The 15,803-nt window shown below is 39.2% G+C and overlaps 1 protein-coding gene across 3 annotated transcripts in view; it reads right to left on the reverse strand.

The window, feature by feature from the left end:
• The window catches only part of LOC117236620 (pikachurin-like), a 278,236-nt gene that overhangs the window by 51,783 nt on the left and 210,650 nt on the right, over positions 1-15,803 (reverse strand). For all 3 annotated transcript variants that reach the window (XM_033499739.1, XM_033499741.1, XM_033499740.1), the window contains exon 7: positions 12,665-12,809. In XM_033499739.1, the coding sequence (XP_033355630.1) occupies positions 12,665-12,809 (145 nt within the window). The remainder of the gene's footprint in view (positions 1-12,664; positions 12,810-15,803) is intronic.

The raw sequence follows: 15,803 nt of genomic DNA on the forward strand, positions 1-15,803 counted from the left end.
GCTGTTGGAAATTTCCGTGATCAAGTGCCACCACAGTACCCCCTTACCAGTGACAATGTTAAAAAAAAAATCGTTCGTCGTCATTCTTTACAAATGTCGGGGGTAATTCCGCATCCGGTGACTTTTAACACCTAGCTGAAACCTGCCTGAAACCAATTGGGCAATCGGACTCTACGCCCTGACTGCGTAACGTGTCTATTCCGGGTGATTTCTTCGTTCGTCCGGTTGTCGTTGCTTACACCGCTTTCATCGCGGGCGTTGATTTGATCTGCGTCTTGTTCGTACCGAGGCCTCACCGGAATCAACACGTTATGGATCTCGGCGGTTCTTTGTTCGAGGTCCTCCGGTATGATGAAGGCGGGCTTTAAGCAACGGTTGGCGCTTCCATGTCGGCGATAGGAATGGCTTCGGGCCAACGAAAAAAACGATTAGACAATACCGGTATCCTTGCGAATATTGCATGGCGACAATGTCTAAGTGTATATGCTCGAACCAACGGGTGAGGATACGTGCCTGGTGACTTTATTGTGCTGACACGGTATGCATTGTCGCGTCCACGTTCGGCAATCTTTATTTACGGACGGCTAGACAAAGTGCGTCGTCACCAATTTTTTCCCGAATGGGAAAGTCCATGTAACGATTGGAATACGCTGCGCCGTAACGATTCCGGTACGTACGGTCGCACGGTCTAAGCTGTAATATCGCAATATAACTCGGCGCCTTGATCGGGAAATCGTACCTTTTTCAAATGCAGCGCGCTCGAGCCAGAGTTGATAATTTCGCGCAGCTCGTTATCCTTCTCTTGCGCTGCAGCTAGCGTATAGTAGTCTACTGATTTCCCGATCGCTTCGATGCGAGATAGAGTATCGGCTACGTTGTTCTCTACCCCTTTTATATGTCGGATATTCGTCGTAAACTGTCTGACGTAGTCCAAATGTCGAAACTGGCGAACACTTGTCGGGATTCTGCTTGAACGCGTAAATTAGGGGTTTGTGATCTGTATAGATCGCGAATTCTCTACCTTCGACGGCTTGTCGGAAGCGTTTAACCGCGTAGTACATCGCCAGCAATTCCCAGTCATACGCGCTGTATTTTCGTTGCGCGGGGGACAGCATTTTCGTCATAAAGCCTAGTGGTTGCCAAGAATCGTTGACGCGCTGCTGAAATACCGCACCAATAGCGTAGTCGGATGCGTCAACCGCGAGGCTAACGGGCGCGCCTGGGATCGGGTGCGCTAACATTGTCGCGTCGGCCAAAACGCGTTTTGACTCGCGGAAGCTTTTCTCGGCATGCTCGGACCATTCAATAGACGCGTTGCGCTTCGTTGTGCCTTTCAATAAGTCGTTGAGTGGTCGGAGAGTGTGCGCGGTCCTCGTCTGTAAAAGTTAATCATACCGAGGTATCTTCGAAGATCTTTAACGATCGTGGGTAGCGGTACTTTAACGATAGCGTCAACGCGTTCAGCCAGCGGCTTTATCCCCTCAGCGGTTACAGTATAACCGAGGAATTGAATTTCGCGGACGCCGAATTCGCACTTCGCGATATTAATAACGATCCCGTAGTCGTTGAGGTGTTTAAGCAGAACCTGTAAGTGTTCGTGGCGCTGCTCATCATTCTCGGAAGCTACAAGGAAATCGTCTATATATGCGTAGACGAAATCAAGGCCTCGTACGACTTCGTCTACGAATCTCTGACACGTTGCGCGGCGTTCCGAAGCCCAAACATCATCTTGGTCGCTTCGAACAGACCGAACGGTGTTGTTATTGCTGTTTTCTCGACGTCTTCCGGCGCAATCGGAATTTGATGGTAAGCGCGAACGAGGTCGATTTTAGAAAAAATGCGCTTACCATATAAGTTCTGTGCGAAATCCTCTATGTGTGGCGGTGTGTATCTGTCCGGAATGGTGTGGGCGTTCAATGCCCGGTAGTCGCCGCCACACGGTCGAATCCCTCAGTCCTTTTTTGGAACGATGTGCAAGGGTGATGCCCATGGGCTTCTCGATGGCTGCATCACGCCTTGCTCGATCATGACTTCGAACTCCGCCTTAACCTGTTTAAGTCGGTCAGGTGCGAGTCGGCGGGGTTTGCTATAGAAGGCGGGCCTGGTGTGGTTTCGATGTGATGTACCACACCGTGCCGAGTTTTCTCTTGTCCGAAAGCCAGTGGGCGGGTTAGGTCCGAAAATTCGGCAAGGAGTCGGTGATACGTCGACTCTCCGATGATTGTCTTAATCGACGCAATCTGGGTCGTGGCCGTGTATCCTCTCGTCGACCGGCTCGAGGTAGAGTCTATGAGGCGTTTATTCCTCGCGTCCAGCCACAATTCATAATGACTGAGGAAGTCCACCCCTATGATGGGTGTGTCAACGTCCACTATTATAAAACGCCATTTCATCGCTCGACGCAATGCCAAGTCGAAGGACACTAGGCTAGTGCCGTACGTATTTTTGTTCGCGGGCCCGTGTATTTTGTTGCGCGGAAATACACATACGTCGGTGCCGGTGTCCACTAGGAAGGAGATTTTTGCGCTCCTGTTCCTCACAAATATGCGGCGGGATGCTAGGCCGCCGTCGCTTGCCGCGTTTACAGATGGCCGGTCTCGTTTCCCTGGTTCCAGGTGCATGGTGAACGGCACTTCTTCGCGCGTGCTCGGAACGTCGCATAATAATAGCAAAGATCGGAGTTCTATGAATCTTCTCCCGGGCGCGGTCTATGCCGCCTCGTGGTTGGACGTTGATAGCGGCGCCGGTTGAGGCGCAGTGCCTCGATTTGTGCTTCTATTCTGGAGAGCCTGTCGTCCGACGATTCTGGGGGCAATCTCGCCGTTCGCCTCTCGTTCTTTCGGTCTCGATACGGCGACCTTCTGTCTTCTTAGCGAATGTGTTTCGTTGATCCGCACCGCAGCCAGAGCGTTGTCGAGGTATTCCGGGAGTCTCCCCTCCAGAGGAAGTCGTCCGACATGGAGGGGCCGGCTAGTCTTCTCAGATGCTGATGGAATTGGGACGGCTTTCGGTCGCTTATCTCTTTGGAGGTCAGCAGCCTGCGTGACCTCGTGCCGGCTGTATCAGCCAACTCTCGGATGATCTCGTCTTTTAATTTTTTATATCGTTCCGCCTCTGGTGTCCTCGTCCTCACGTCCTCGATATGTGACAGATACCGGCCGCCGAGGCACCTGGCGAGGTTCAGGAACTTTCGCTTGTCGTCCGTGAGATCCATGTCCTCGAATTGCATCTCCAGCAGCGAGAACCACGCCGTGACCTCCGAGGGCTGCAGCGGGGGCATGTTGATCATTTGACAGATTTGTTGTGCGCCGTTCGCGGTCTCATCGGTATTTGCCATCGTACAGCTGTTTTAATTCGCGGCGTTTGGAGTCTTAGTATCACTATCACGGTCACCTCTTTAGCTTCAGATCACGTCGGGGTCACCAGTTTGAGGTGAATAGGTCGTGATAGGTACTGAAGGTACACTCGAATATGTTCAACAACCAATAACGTTTATTAGACTCTATCAATTAACAACAATTAACGATTAACAACGGTTGACGCTTAACAACGATTAATAACAGTAACGATTAACCGAACTCTCAAGAGTAGACAACTCGTTTCTCTTCACCATTCGCATTTCGCGGCTCAGGGCAGAATGAATCTTTTTGGTTCAAATCCGAACAGATTCTTTCCTTTGTTGCCTCTCGATATCCCCACCACGCGCGTGTTTATTAGAAGATCGCGACGGTTGCCGCGTATGCATTCTACCGAATATTCGACGAAAGAACCGTACGGATATCAATGGTACATTAGGCCTGTCGGCCTTACGCTTTAAAGGTATAGTGCTTTGTGCCGTGAAGCCGTTGGAAATTTCCGTGGTCGAGTGCCACCACAAAACATTAGTAGAATTTTCGAAAAAGTTACAGCGGCTATAAGTAATTGCAATACGTAATTCTCAAAAGAGTTACATTAATTAACTATAAGCAATTACAATATACGATTCTCAAAAAAATTATAGTATTTGTAAAAGAACAGATAACTTGTCGTTGGTATGAAAAATAATAATTAAAAAGTTTGAGCGTTATAAAAGTAGACCAGAAAATTACCAGCAATAATCAGCAAACGACTTTAATTCCAACAATTCCAACATTCTTTTGCAATGATCAAAATGTATTAAATCCGTAAAGCCGTATTTTAATTAATCCTGGAAGAGGCAAACTGGGTGGTTGATTCATGAATTTCACAAAGACCCAACTATTTATCAAAAATTCTCTTGCGATGTGAATTCCCGGCATTTTCATGAATGAACCGCAAACCAATGCCAAAGGATACGTGCTAAACTACTCGAAACAAAAGGCGAAAAGGTAAAAGGAGAGACTCGTCAATCTCGTGTGGCAATGTCTGTGTTGTTGCTCCTTTGTTTTGAGACACGCGACGATTTTGTTGCGACTCGTCGAAAAAGAATAGGACGAAACAGTAAGTCAAGAAGGGTCATGCGGAAGGTGAGAAAAAAAGCAAATGTAGAGACGAAAAAAGAACATGCGGAATGGTCAGAGGTCGGCTCCTCTAATTACGATGCTGTCGTTAGGATACCGGTGCTTAATGGCACTTCGGAATAAAGTGAGCTCGGTTCGCGGACCCATTTGCCAGCGATGTCCGCTGATTTTAAAGGTAATTAAATTCACCTCCAGGGAAAATAGACGGTCCGTCTTCGTATCGCGGGGCCAATCCTTGAGACCGCGCATCGATTACCGTTTTTCTCGACCCCAGATAAAATTTTTGCGAAAACATTGGATTGGAACGTTCGTAAATTTCATACCTTTGTTTCCTTATTTTTATTTTGGATTAAAGGTTGATAATGATTAATCGCCTTTTTAAGTTACGAATAGTTTTTAAGGTTGATGGAATAGAAACGTAAAAGAATTCTGATTCTTTATCGTTTTAGTCTCGTGGAAAATAATTAACGTTCGTAAAATTTAAAGTTTTAAAATTATTTGCCTTGACATACCCTTTTTGTTAATTTTTTTTGTCGTGAAAACATTTTAATATCGCGCATGTGTAAATATAGAGTTGCTTAAAATAATTCATTTTTACTACTGTGCATCGCTACTGTGATACGAATTTTTGTTATTCTGTCTGACTATTCAGTGGCCTATTCTACTTCATCGATAATAGTTCAATACTTCATTTTTCTTTCGTTTATACCACATATGTATACGATGAATATACTTAATTTGTTTATTATAAACACATATTAACGAATTTGTTTAGGAGGTTAGTTTTACATACATATTATCCCATCTAATGAATCGATAATATACATAATCTTTCTTACCCGGTTGATTACACACGTAACTTGTTCTATTATTCTAATCTTGCGTGGGATATGTTCAAGCAATCTAATCATATGCTCAACCTGTCCTTCACGTCTGTTATATAAAGCTCTGTTCTACTCGCTTGATCGTATCCGCACCTATTTTACTAGTTCGATCGCGTGCGAATTCTTATTCTACTTATTCGACCATGTATCTACTACGCTTGACTTATCAAGAGTTTTAACAGTTTACATAACAATCGCGAATTAATGCAAATTTCATATAAGGAATCAGATAATTTATAAAACGATAAACGTAGAAAATATAATATTGGTAATTTTTTGAAGTAATATTACTTTGTACTTTGGATTTTTGGGACAAAATAGAAAGATTCCGAATAAAAGCAGCATCAATACAAAAATAAATATCACACGATCTCCAACTGCACAGCGTACATAACGTTATGTAGATAAAATATATAAATAGTATAATTAGAAATTATTGCGTCATTCGCTTTATTCCTTATTCACATTTTCATTTCTTTCGATCACTATAAGATACTATAAAAGGTAAGAAATTTAATACAATGAAGGACTTCAAAGCAGTAAGAGAATACTTTGCGTCAAGATCTTAACAATATTTCAAGAGAGAAGTTAAAAAATTGCCGAAAAGTTGAAATATAGAAGAAAAGATAGTTAATATACCATTCATTTATAAATAAAATATTCGTATTTCAAAATCATTTAACATTATAAAGTTACATACGTATATGTATAGTGACTACCATACCTGTCACAACAACCTTTATAAGTGGATAATTTTTTTAAAATTGGGTCAAACGAATTGCGTTTCTTTTAGAACTTAAAAGGATTAGTTTACTAGATGACGTATAAAAAAGTGGCAAAGAACAAAGTAAAGATATTTTTCAACCCTTTTACCTGGCCTTGCAATGGAGATTTAAATGATACATTTTGAACATTTATATGAGTTTTGTACACGCTAAAAATTTCATCGAAATCAGTTAACGTTGCTACGAGCTGTAAACGGTTAAAAACGGCGAAAATCACGGCTTTCGCGACTTTCGATATAAAATCTACACCTTTCGATGGCTGTCGCTTGTTTCCGCATCGACTGATTTCGATAAAATTTTCAGCATATATATAACTGACATAAATGTTTACAACGCGTCGTTTACATTTTCATTACAAGCTCAGATAAGGAAGTTGAAAAATAGTTTTACGACATTTGCTCTTCTCCTCCCGAATTTTTTTACTACGTCATCTAGTAAACTAATCCTCCAAACTTCTAAAAAAAAAACACCCATCATTTGGTCCGATTTTAAACTACTTATTCAGTACCAAAGGCTATTGCAATAGATTTGGGAAGCACTGTATGAACACAATACTATTGGAATTAATAATAATAGCGCGGCGAGAAAGGTAAAAAAATAGACAATGATATTTTTTGACTTGCAATGAACTTCTTTAAAAAACGACAGTGTTCTTCGCGGGGATAAAGCACAATTATCAGTTGATAAGAGGCCCTCCATCGTCGCGCGGGGAGAGCCGTGATTTCTTGCTCGTTGATTTAAGATTTCTTTTCGCCCCGGTGAGCCGCGATGGTCGACAATATTCTTCGATTGTTTCGCGGAACTTAGCCGTAGACGAACTTGGCTGTGTTTTTAAAGGAGCACTCGAAACCACTCTTCCCCTGGCCGAGAAAAGTAGCGGGTCTTTCTCTTCCCGCGAACGCGGCGTACTAACTTATTACGAAACAATTTGCAAGTCTTATGAGAATGGTTGAGAGGGAAAGCTAGAACGAGGGGGAAAAAGAAGAACGACCGAGACCAGAGAGGAAAGAAAAAGAGACACCGAGGGACGGAGGCTTAGAAAGTAGGTAGCTTTTAAAGACTTTTAATTCGAGAGCGAAATGCCGGCTAGCTCCATCGTGTAATTTAAAGAAAATGCTGCTGCGAGATGTAGTAAAACGCTGTTTTCTAGTTATTTAAATGTTTTGAAAGAAAAAGAAGTATATAATAATAATAATTATAGAGAAAATATAAATAATAAAAATAAATTTGATAGATAGTCTAACGATTAGAAATAATAAGCATTAAAATGCATCTCGCAGGATGTTTGAAAAAGTTGAAGTCAAACTTCAAAAATATATAACAATTGAAAGAAAAAAAAATGTCTTAATAAATGTCAAATATCATTAGACGTTTCCAACCATGAGCTTAAAACGAAGTGAATTTACATATATTGTTAAGAATTATTTTCTTGCCTTGATGGATACTTTATGCTCCAGGCTCTGATTTTTTTTAAACACTGTTAAAGAAGAGGAAATCCATATTTTTAAGAAATTATTAGCTTTTCACATCGTTTAAACGAAAATTCTAGACATCAGAGGATGATCAAAGTTTCATTTTCACTAACTATTGTTAACCCTGTATTCCAATCCCCAATTAAATATTACTGGATCATAAATGAGCACAATAGTCGAGTTTGGTCTACGTTAGCGCGCTAAATTAACAACGTCCTTTAATATGTAAATTATAGAGTATTAAATAAAGTTAATTGTAATTTATTAAATTTATTAAATAAAATTCACGAGTCTAGTCCAAAATGACCAACTATTATACACGTACATAATAAAATTTAATTCATCTGTAGCGAGAAACTATGGTATTTATAACGCCGAAATACCGAAATACCGAAATCTTAGATTTTATTGACGAAAACGCAGCTTCCGTTGCTGCTATACTACAAAACGATTATAACAATTTTCATAAAAACCATGCACACACGAGAAACATCGTACACCGTCCCAGTTTCATTATACCGGCGTACGCGAATTAGGGTAAAATTAGCCTTCTCTTAGAGCAGGGTGAACGAGGAAATCGATAAACGCCGATGATACGCGACATCGCGGTTGAATTTCCTTAATCGAGCAAACTATGGGCAAGTTTCACAGGTAACGCTGCATTTTACTGATTACACAGTGTGGCGTAGTCCGTTTCATAGGCATGGTTCGATTATTCATCGTTCACAAGACCGGCCATTTGTCTTTATATGTCCGATCGTGGGCCATAAACACGAAGGGGAGTTGAAAATACATCAAACCTTTTCACGTGAACGTATTATGTTGCACGATACGCGATCTGCAGAGATTTCGTGCCGTGTAAGATGATAATTTCGCGTTATAGTACATGGATGAAAAATAGAGAAAAATAACAGACATTAGTCTGGTTTCGTTACTGACCAACGGAATTATTTTTCAGGAGTTGAATGTTATAACGTTACCTTAATTTGCGTAAGTCTTTTCTTCTCCGTTATTTTTCTAGATTGTATATCCGTTTCCACGTGCTGTACAATTATCACGAATTTGCAATGTTAATTCGCATATACCGTGTTCCCTTGACATCAACCATCATCAGATTCTCTAATTACATCGTATCCATGTTGTTTCTACGACTTAATTGCACACGTGCGTATATACACGTTATCTACTATGCCAGACTGCAATCAAATTCAGATAGAATATTTCTGCTCTAAGACGGGTGGATATCGCTCTGAGAAGAGAAACTTGAAGAGAAACATTCTAACGTTTTGACAGAGAGACTCGTTATTAACCTATGAGAGTGATATATTTCAACCTGATGTGTTGTAATGTCCACGTGATACGTATAATTCATCAAACAATAAAATTGCTTAAGTACCTTATACTTGTTAATATTTATGTACCCTTGCTATAATATTAAAATTATCAAAACTTTGACAGATGTGACTTTGTATAATTTATATGCATGATAATAATTCTTATATCCTAATTTATCTCAAGAGAAATGCCAAGTTTCACAGAACGTATAAAACGGTCCATTAATTAAAAACCATCGACTAATTACTCTGTCTATACTGTATAGTTTTACTCTTTGCTCTGATGCATCGTGTGATATTAAAACAGCTCGAAAATCCGGGGACAGAGGGACTGGTTTCTTCATAATTCCTGGAATTGTCGAAGCGTTAAACGCGGTCATTAATTGGCAGCCGATCAAACAGCTCGGGACACTCGCGAAAGAGATGAATTCTCATACGAGTATCAGGCGAAAGTCTGTGGGCTCGACTCGTTTTCACACTCCATTTGGCCGCGTAATTTGCGGGCTGTCGTTTTCAAACGAGTCGAAAGTAATATTCCAACCCTGTGTCGACCCTGTTCCGACGCAAACACCGGAAAATCTTTGACGTGCCGTCCCTGTGAATGTCTTTCGCACGCCGTAGCACAGTCTTTTCTCTTTTTTTCCGCCTCTCTAACAAACGCATACACGGCACCGTCCATTATTCGGCTACGGTGCCCCGTTTTAATCATGCTCCGGCACTTACTCGTCTCGGTTTTATTCTACGAGTTCTCCCGACTGCACCGGGGTCAACGTATACTTTTGTCCCTCTCTACCCTCTTTTCATTCGGTTTTTTCTTTCGCTTTTCTTTTACTTTGTCCTGTTTCTTCGTCTGTCTGCTTCTATCCGTCCTTTTCGTTTCTTCTTTCAAGGTTCTTTTTGTTTCTTCTCTTCTTGTATTCTACAAATGAGACACAACGACGATGCTGGTCTTTTATCCACGGAGAAAAGTCTAACGTAAGTCAATTTCACTGCCGACGCGATCAACTATTTTTGTCTACTCCATTCCGTTGACTCTTTGATCTCATCTCGATGACTTTTGCATCGCTGCAAAGAATACTTTGTTTCGGTGATCGCACGTGTCGAGATATATGCAGTTTTCTTGTCAGTATTAGGGGGGTTGTAATTAGCTTACTTTTTCTGGATCGATCTGCAGTTATTTGAGCCCTTTTGGAGGATTACCGAGAACTGTTGTGTCTCCTTTGTAGATCACTGCTGACCTAGTTCTTTTCTTCGTCAGTCGCCTGCCTTTTGAGATACCTTCTCCACCAATCGAACGTTTGTAGTCTTATTTGAATATCGTATATTTTATTTCCAATATGTATTTGTCCCCCTGGCCATTCTGTATGTGAATATCGTTGAATAATTTGAAATTGTTTTCGTACTTTTTTTTTAAATCAGAATTATATATAGAGATATCACGAAGAAACATTACGAAATATTAATTTCACGGAAACTGAGGTTTCGAAATCGAGAAGCAATTTATCAATTCGTCGAACAAATTGTAGCAATTACTAGTCGATCAGCTATCGAAACGAGACAAGGATATACAGAGTCATCGAAAAAAATCTCCCTTCGCTCGGCAATTTTTATATTCTCCTTATAATTCTAAACTAATCAATACCTGTTCGCTCAAAATACGGCACAGGCTTTCCAATTGAATAAAAAATGCACGAACGAAAATAAGTCTAAAATAAGATGCTAATTAAGATCATAAAATTTTCCTCCAATTCATCCGCATACTATTCTCAGTTTTTCTATTATTTTTATACTTTCCAAGCAAACAAAGCAGTCCCCTCAAAACATGGAGCATATATCTGCCCATTAAGTTAAAGAAAAGAAGAAATAAAAATAAATATACCGCGATAAACCATAAAACAAGAAAGTAAAGTATTATGTAAAGCGGAAAGAAAAATTAACACGGTTATAACATTCTTCGAATTTGTTTCCATGATTTTATCAAATTCGATATTATTCTCATATTTTCGCCAATCGATAATAACCTTCAAAACACAGACCATCGTAATACAGAATTAAATTAGGAAACGAAGAAACGAGTATAAGGCAAACAATCAAGAAAATACAGAATTGAAGTATTTTAAGAGTTAAGATACTGAGGTGTAAGTGTTGTCCGTAATGATTGTGTAGATCTGGCTGTAGATGTCGCTGATAGGGTACAGCTATTTTTCTTCTAATTTAGATGCGTGGAAGAAAAATCGGACTCCGGTCGCCGGGATTCGAGAACCCGGGTCCCGAACGATCGTAGCCTAAGGCGCTAACCACTGCGCTGCCGTCGTCCAACACTAGTTAGTGTCGAGTGGTGGGATATCTGCTGTTGAGTGCCGCCACAGTACAATAATATAAAATTCTCGTTGAGTTAAACTGGAGGAATAATCGAAAATTGCATGGTGGTCGTTAGACGGACAATTTCCTTGGAAAATAACATTTTCGTCGGGAAACCTGTACCGTGGATGGAATAGCATGCAGGTGAATAACGATGACGTCGGCGTGCAGTGAGGCAAGAATACATGGTGAGTCGTGAAAAGATTTGCTCGCCCCTCTACCAAAGACGTCAGCCAGTCCGGGATTTTAAAGGGAAACGTCTAAGCGAGTGCCGCCTTTTAACTGGCGGAAAATTACGCCGAGGAAAACGGATTTATATACGAGATGTCGTTGTGCAACAATCCGGCACATCTCGGTTATATCTGTCAATGGAAATTTCTCGCGAGATCCTTGCTCTACGATCGATCGTGAATTTTTATTGAAACGGGAAATGCCGATCTACATTACGCTTCCTTTTAGTCTGTAATTGTAATCTCATTAGGGATAGCTTGTTAAAGTTTACTTATCTTATAACTTTTATCTTCTGAGATTTCGAAGTTTAGTTTTCGAGATTTAATCAATAAACTATAATAGATTTCGTCAGTAAATAAATCTTTAATTAGTGATCTTTGAAATTTGAAATGTTACATAAAGTTGCTTCATGTGATAATATACTATAATTTAAAATATATCGTTTGCAGAATTTTACTTATAGATTTCCTGAGATTTTGAAGTGTAATTAAAATATAAAGATATATAAAGATATACAATAGATTCATGAAATCTGTTCAATGAATAAATTTGCAACGAGTAATCTTTAGAACTTGAATTATATTCGTAATGTTATATTCGTAAAATAAGTATAGTCCAAACGTTACTTATGAAGCTGCTTTCTGCGATGTTACAATTTATCAAATTTAGCATTATATCATTTTCAAAATAACATTTGATAATTTTTCGGATAATTAAAAAAATTGTCTTAAAAAATTATTTTTCGGAAAGTAATTTTCACTCTATATAATCACATGAAACGATTCATACTGTTTTCATCAATTCTTTTTCGTTTCAGCGCTACTTCAGCTAATCCTCTAACAATTATCCTTCTTCTGAAATCATCCTCGAAACGTCGAGTTTCCAAGAGTCATTGGCGCATTTGCATACTCGTGAGGCTATTCATCGTGTCTTTTGGAAGCAATCATTAATTTCAATTCTGGTTTCTATAAATGCTGACAATCCTAATTCCAATACGAGATCGCGATTAAGTATTTGCGTGTCACGTCGACAAATTTCTCCCCGTATAATCGACAATCGATCGTTCCATTTTTAACCAACACGTAACGCCTCGTTGAAGACCATTGAACTTATTCTTACCTTCGATCTTCCCTCGACACGTTTCTCTTGATTCAACTGAATCCAGGCGTCCCATCGATGTCTGTAGACGGTCAGGGTGTTCCATTCGTTCAGCCTCACTGTTTGCGTGCTTCTAACTGTGCCGACTCCGCTCCCACAATCGAACCTTCGAATAAATATCAATATCTCGTTACTTTTGCTTATTGCAATGAAATAATAAATTTCCGTGAAATTTATGCGTAAACCTTATTTGAGTAAGAATATTTGATTCAATAAATGTCTCGTAAAATATCAGCTTATTTTTCTGATATTTATGTAATAGATTTTTCCCTGATTCATGCATAATATGTACTTTGTTTTAATGTTAAAAGTCTCGTAGAATTGCATCTTATTTTTTTTTTGGTATCTGTGTCGTAAATTTTTCTGCAATATTTGCATAATAATTTGATTTCAGCATATTTTCCCGGCATTTGTATCATAATTTCTTGTATGATTTATATATAATTATATAATGTAGATTGGGAGAAAAGTTAAAACTCGAGATCGTGAGATTATGTATGACATTTTAGCACATTTTATACATTTTACACATTTGTGTAATCTTTAGTACAGAATATTAAATTTTGTGACAGAATATTAAGCTTTCCGATCGTAAGTGTTTTATAGGTTTGGAATTAAAGACGAACAAAGCATTTATTCCCTTTTGAACATGGATAGGACGATATATTTTTAATATACAGTCATGAAATAGTAAGAATTTTATTCGATTGTCAAAAAGATTGCAATTCTTATCCGATTATTGCCTTCGATTTTTCTTCTGTTTCAACGTTTCACTTCAATTTTTCCAATTACGTATCCCTCATTGTTCGAGTAACGCCATTTATCTACCAGCAGGAAGTGTGGTTTCCCGCGAAACAGAGAAACGTATGAAGTCGGTCCAGTATCTCAAACACGGATCTGTAAGGTTTCATTGGCGCAAGAATCGTTCGTAGACTGTTAGAAAAACTTATTTCCGGTATAATGAATCGCGTGGTACGTGAATCTGAAACATGTTTCTCTATCGTGAAAAATAGTCTTTCGAGCGCTTTGAACTTTTTCAGTCGAAGCATCGGATAATTAAAGATGAAATTAAAGTGAATTTCATATAATTTATGAAAATATACAGTTTCGAACACTTTGATAGATTCTTAATACACATCTGGAGATCTTTTAAACATGCAAGGTATTGATTTCTATAATGCAAGTTTGTATCCTCACCTATAAGACGATTAAATACCACGAATGAATACAAAAAATAAAATATTTGTGGCTATGAATAGGAAGCTGAATTTTACAAAAGTTTATATTATACAAAATATTTCTGTACTTCCAACAGATTCGAACGTTAAAATACATTTCTATACATACTCATAATAAATCGAGACATTTAGAAATCCATTTATGCACTTGGAATCGCACCATCACGCAATTACTATTCTTATCGTTTGAAAAACTTTTCCCAATTCAAAACGGAACACGGAACAATATTTAAAAATTATTGAGCGATTTCCGATTGCCATAATCGATCGATCATTTTCAATTTGAACGTTTCAATGTATAAACTAGCTAATCCCACGTTTCAATGTATAAACTAGCTAATCCCACGTTTCAATCTTGCGATATTCTTAAACAACGATCTGCTGAGTCGATAATACAGAATTTACGCGCGCGTCGACGCGAGAATGAAAAAGCATTATATCTATTAACTATTCCATAACAGGGACGTCAATCAAAGGTTGGAAGCACGAGATTAATAGTCATGACGAGCAAGCCTTCGCGCGAGGCGAGTTCTCACCAATATCCTCGAAATTTTTACCGATGAGAAGAGAGGAAGAATTTGTTGAAACGAAACGATGCGATCCGACGCTGCAATTACTCGTTTGCGGCGTACGGTGCAACGCATCGATTGTATATGGTAGATAGAATGCCGTATGTCCGTCATTGTCTTCACCGATTCTTTCGCTCCTTCCGGTACGACGATAATGTCCGATGTCATGGAAACGGTCCAAGAATATTAACGCCGCGACCAGAAATTGAATGTTAAACCGATTACGATGCTAACTATACCCGAAACGATTTCTTGAATTGTTAGGATTTTATTATACTTCTCTGGTTGAATGTGTATAGTGGGGTGGAACGAAATATTTGATATTATTTCTTTAATTAGAGATAGTTCTAACAGTCTTCTATTGTACTATACGAAAGAAATAAAAAGAAAGATACGTGAAAAATTTATGATGTAATGAAAACAAGACGTATACCGGATAAAAAATTATTTAAATTCTAAAAAGAATGCACCGTAATAAATCTATAAAATTTCTATGCAGAAATTACGAATTGGTCATTTTCATCAGTATAGTAATTTTGCTATTAATCCTGAAATGCTACAGTAAAATGTTATTCATTCTTCAATTATTTTATTTTAATTGTTTTGAAAAAGCAATCTGTGAGAGATTTCGTTATATTTTTGGTAACTTTCCAGTAGAAAGCAGGAATAGGTGTGTATTAGTTTGAAGTGGTTGTTATGTTCACAAAGTCGTGTTACGTTCAACCATCTAAACTGTATTTTCACAGTTGCGACATTCACATATTCGCGTGATCAGTCGACTGTTGACCACCGAGCGGGACGGACCCCTCGGAGCGCGCGTCGGAGTAGACTAACACCCACTAAAGTAGAAGGACCAAGTGACAAAATAGTGACAAAAAAGTGAAAAATACGGCATCGACATCATCTCCATAAATACAAATAAGAACAAAAAGAAAATAAAATAAGATAAGACAAAATAAAACTGTACAAAAAAATAAAAGCCACCGATTATGAAGCCAAGAGCAACGAAACGGAACCCACCGTAGACCCAATGAAAAAAGCCTCCAAGAGAAAAATAATTATACATAAAACAGCCAGGGAAATCAACAGTATCCTAAGACTCCCCGCGCAAAAGACGCGGAAACTCAACCCACAACCTAACCTGGTTGCCAGGGCAAAAAGCCTAGCAACCGTCCCAGGAAACACAGTTGTAGATCATCACCCCAACCAAGAAGAAAAGGCTAACGAAACCAAAAACATGAAGCCCACAAGAGCTACTTCGCCTCCAGCGATAGTAACAAAAAATAGATTCAG

The sequence above is a fragment of the Bombus vosnesenskii genome, unplaced genomic scaffold (genome assembly GCF_011952255.1).
Source record: "Bombus vosnesenskii isolate JDL3184/JDL3185 unplaced genomic scaffold, Bvos_JDL3184-5_v1.1 scf7180000013351, whole genome shotgun sequence".
In the NCBI taxonomy this organism is placed as follows: domain Eukaryota; kingdom Metazoa; phylum Arthropoda; class Insecta; order Hymenoptera; family Apidae; genus Bombus; species Bombus vosnesenskii.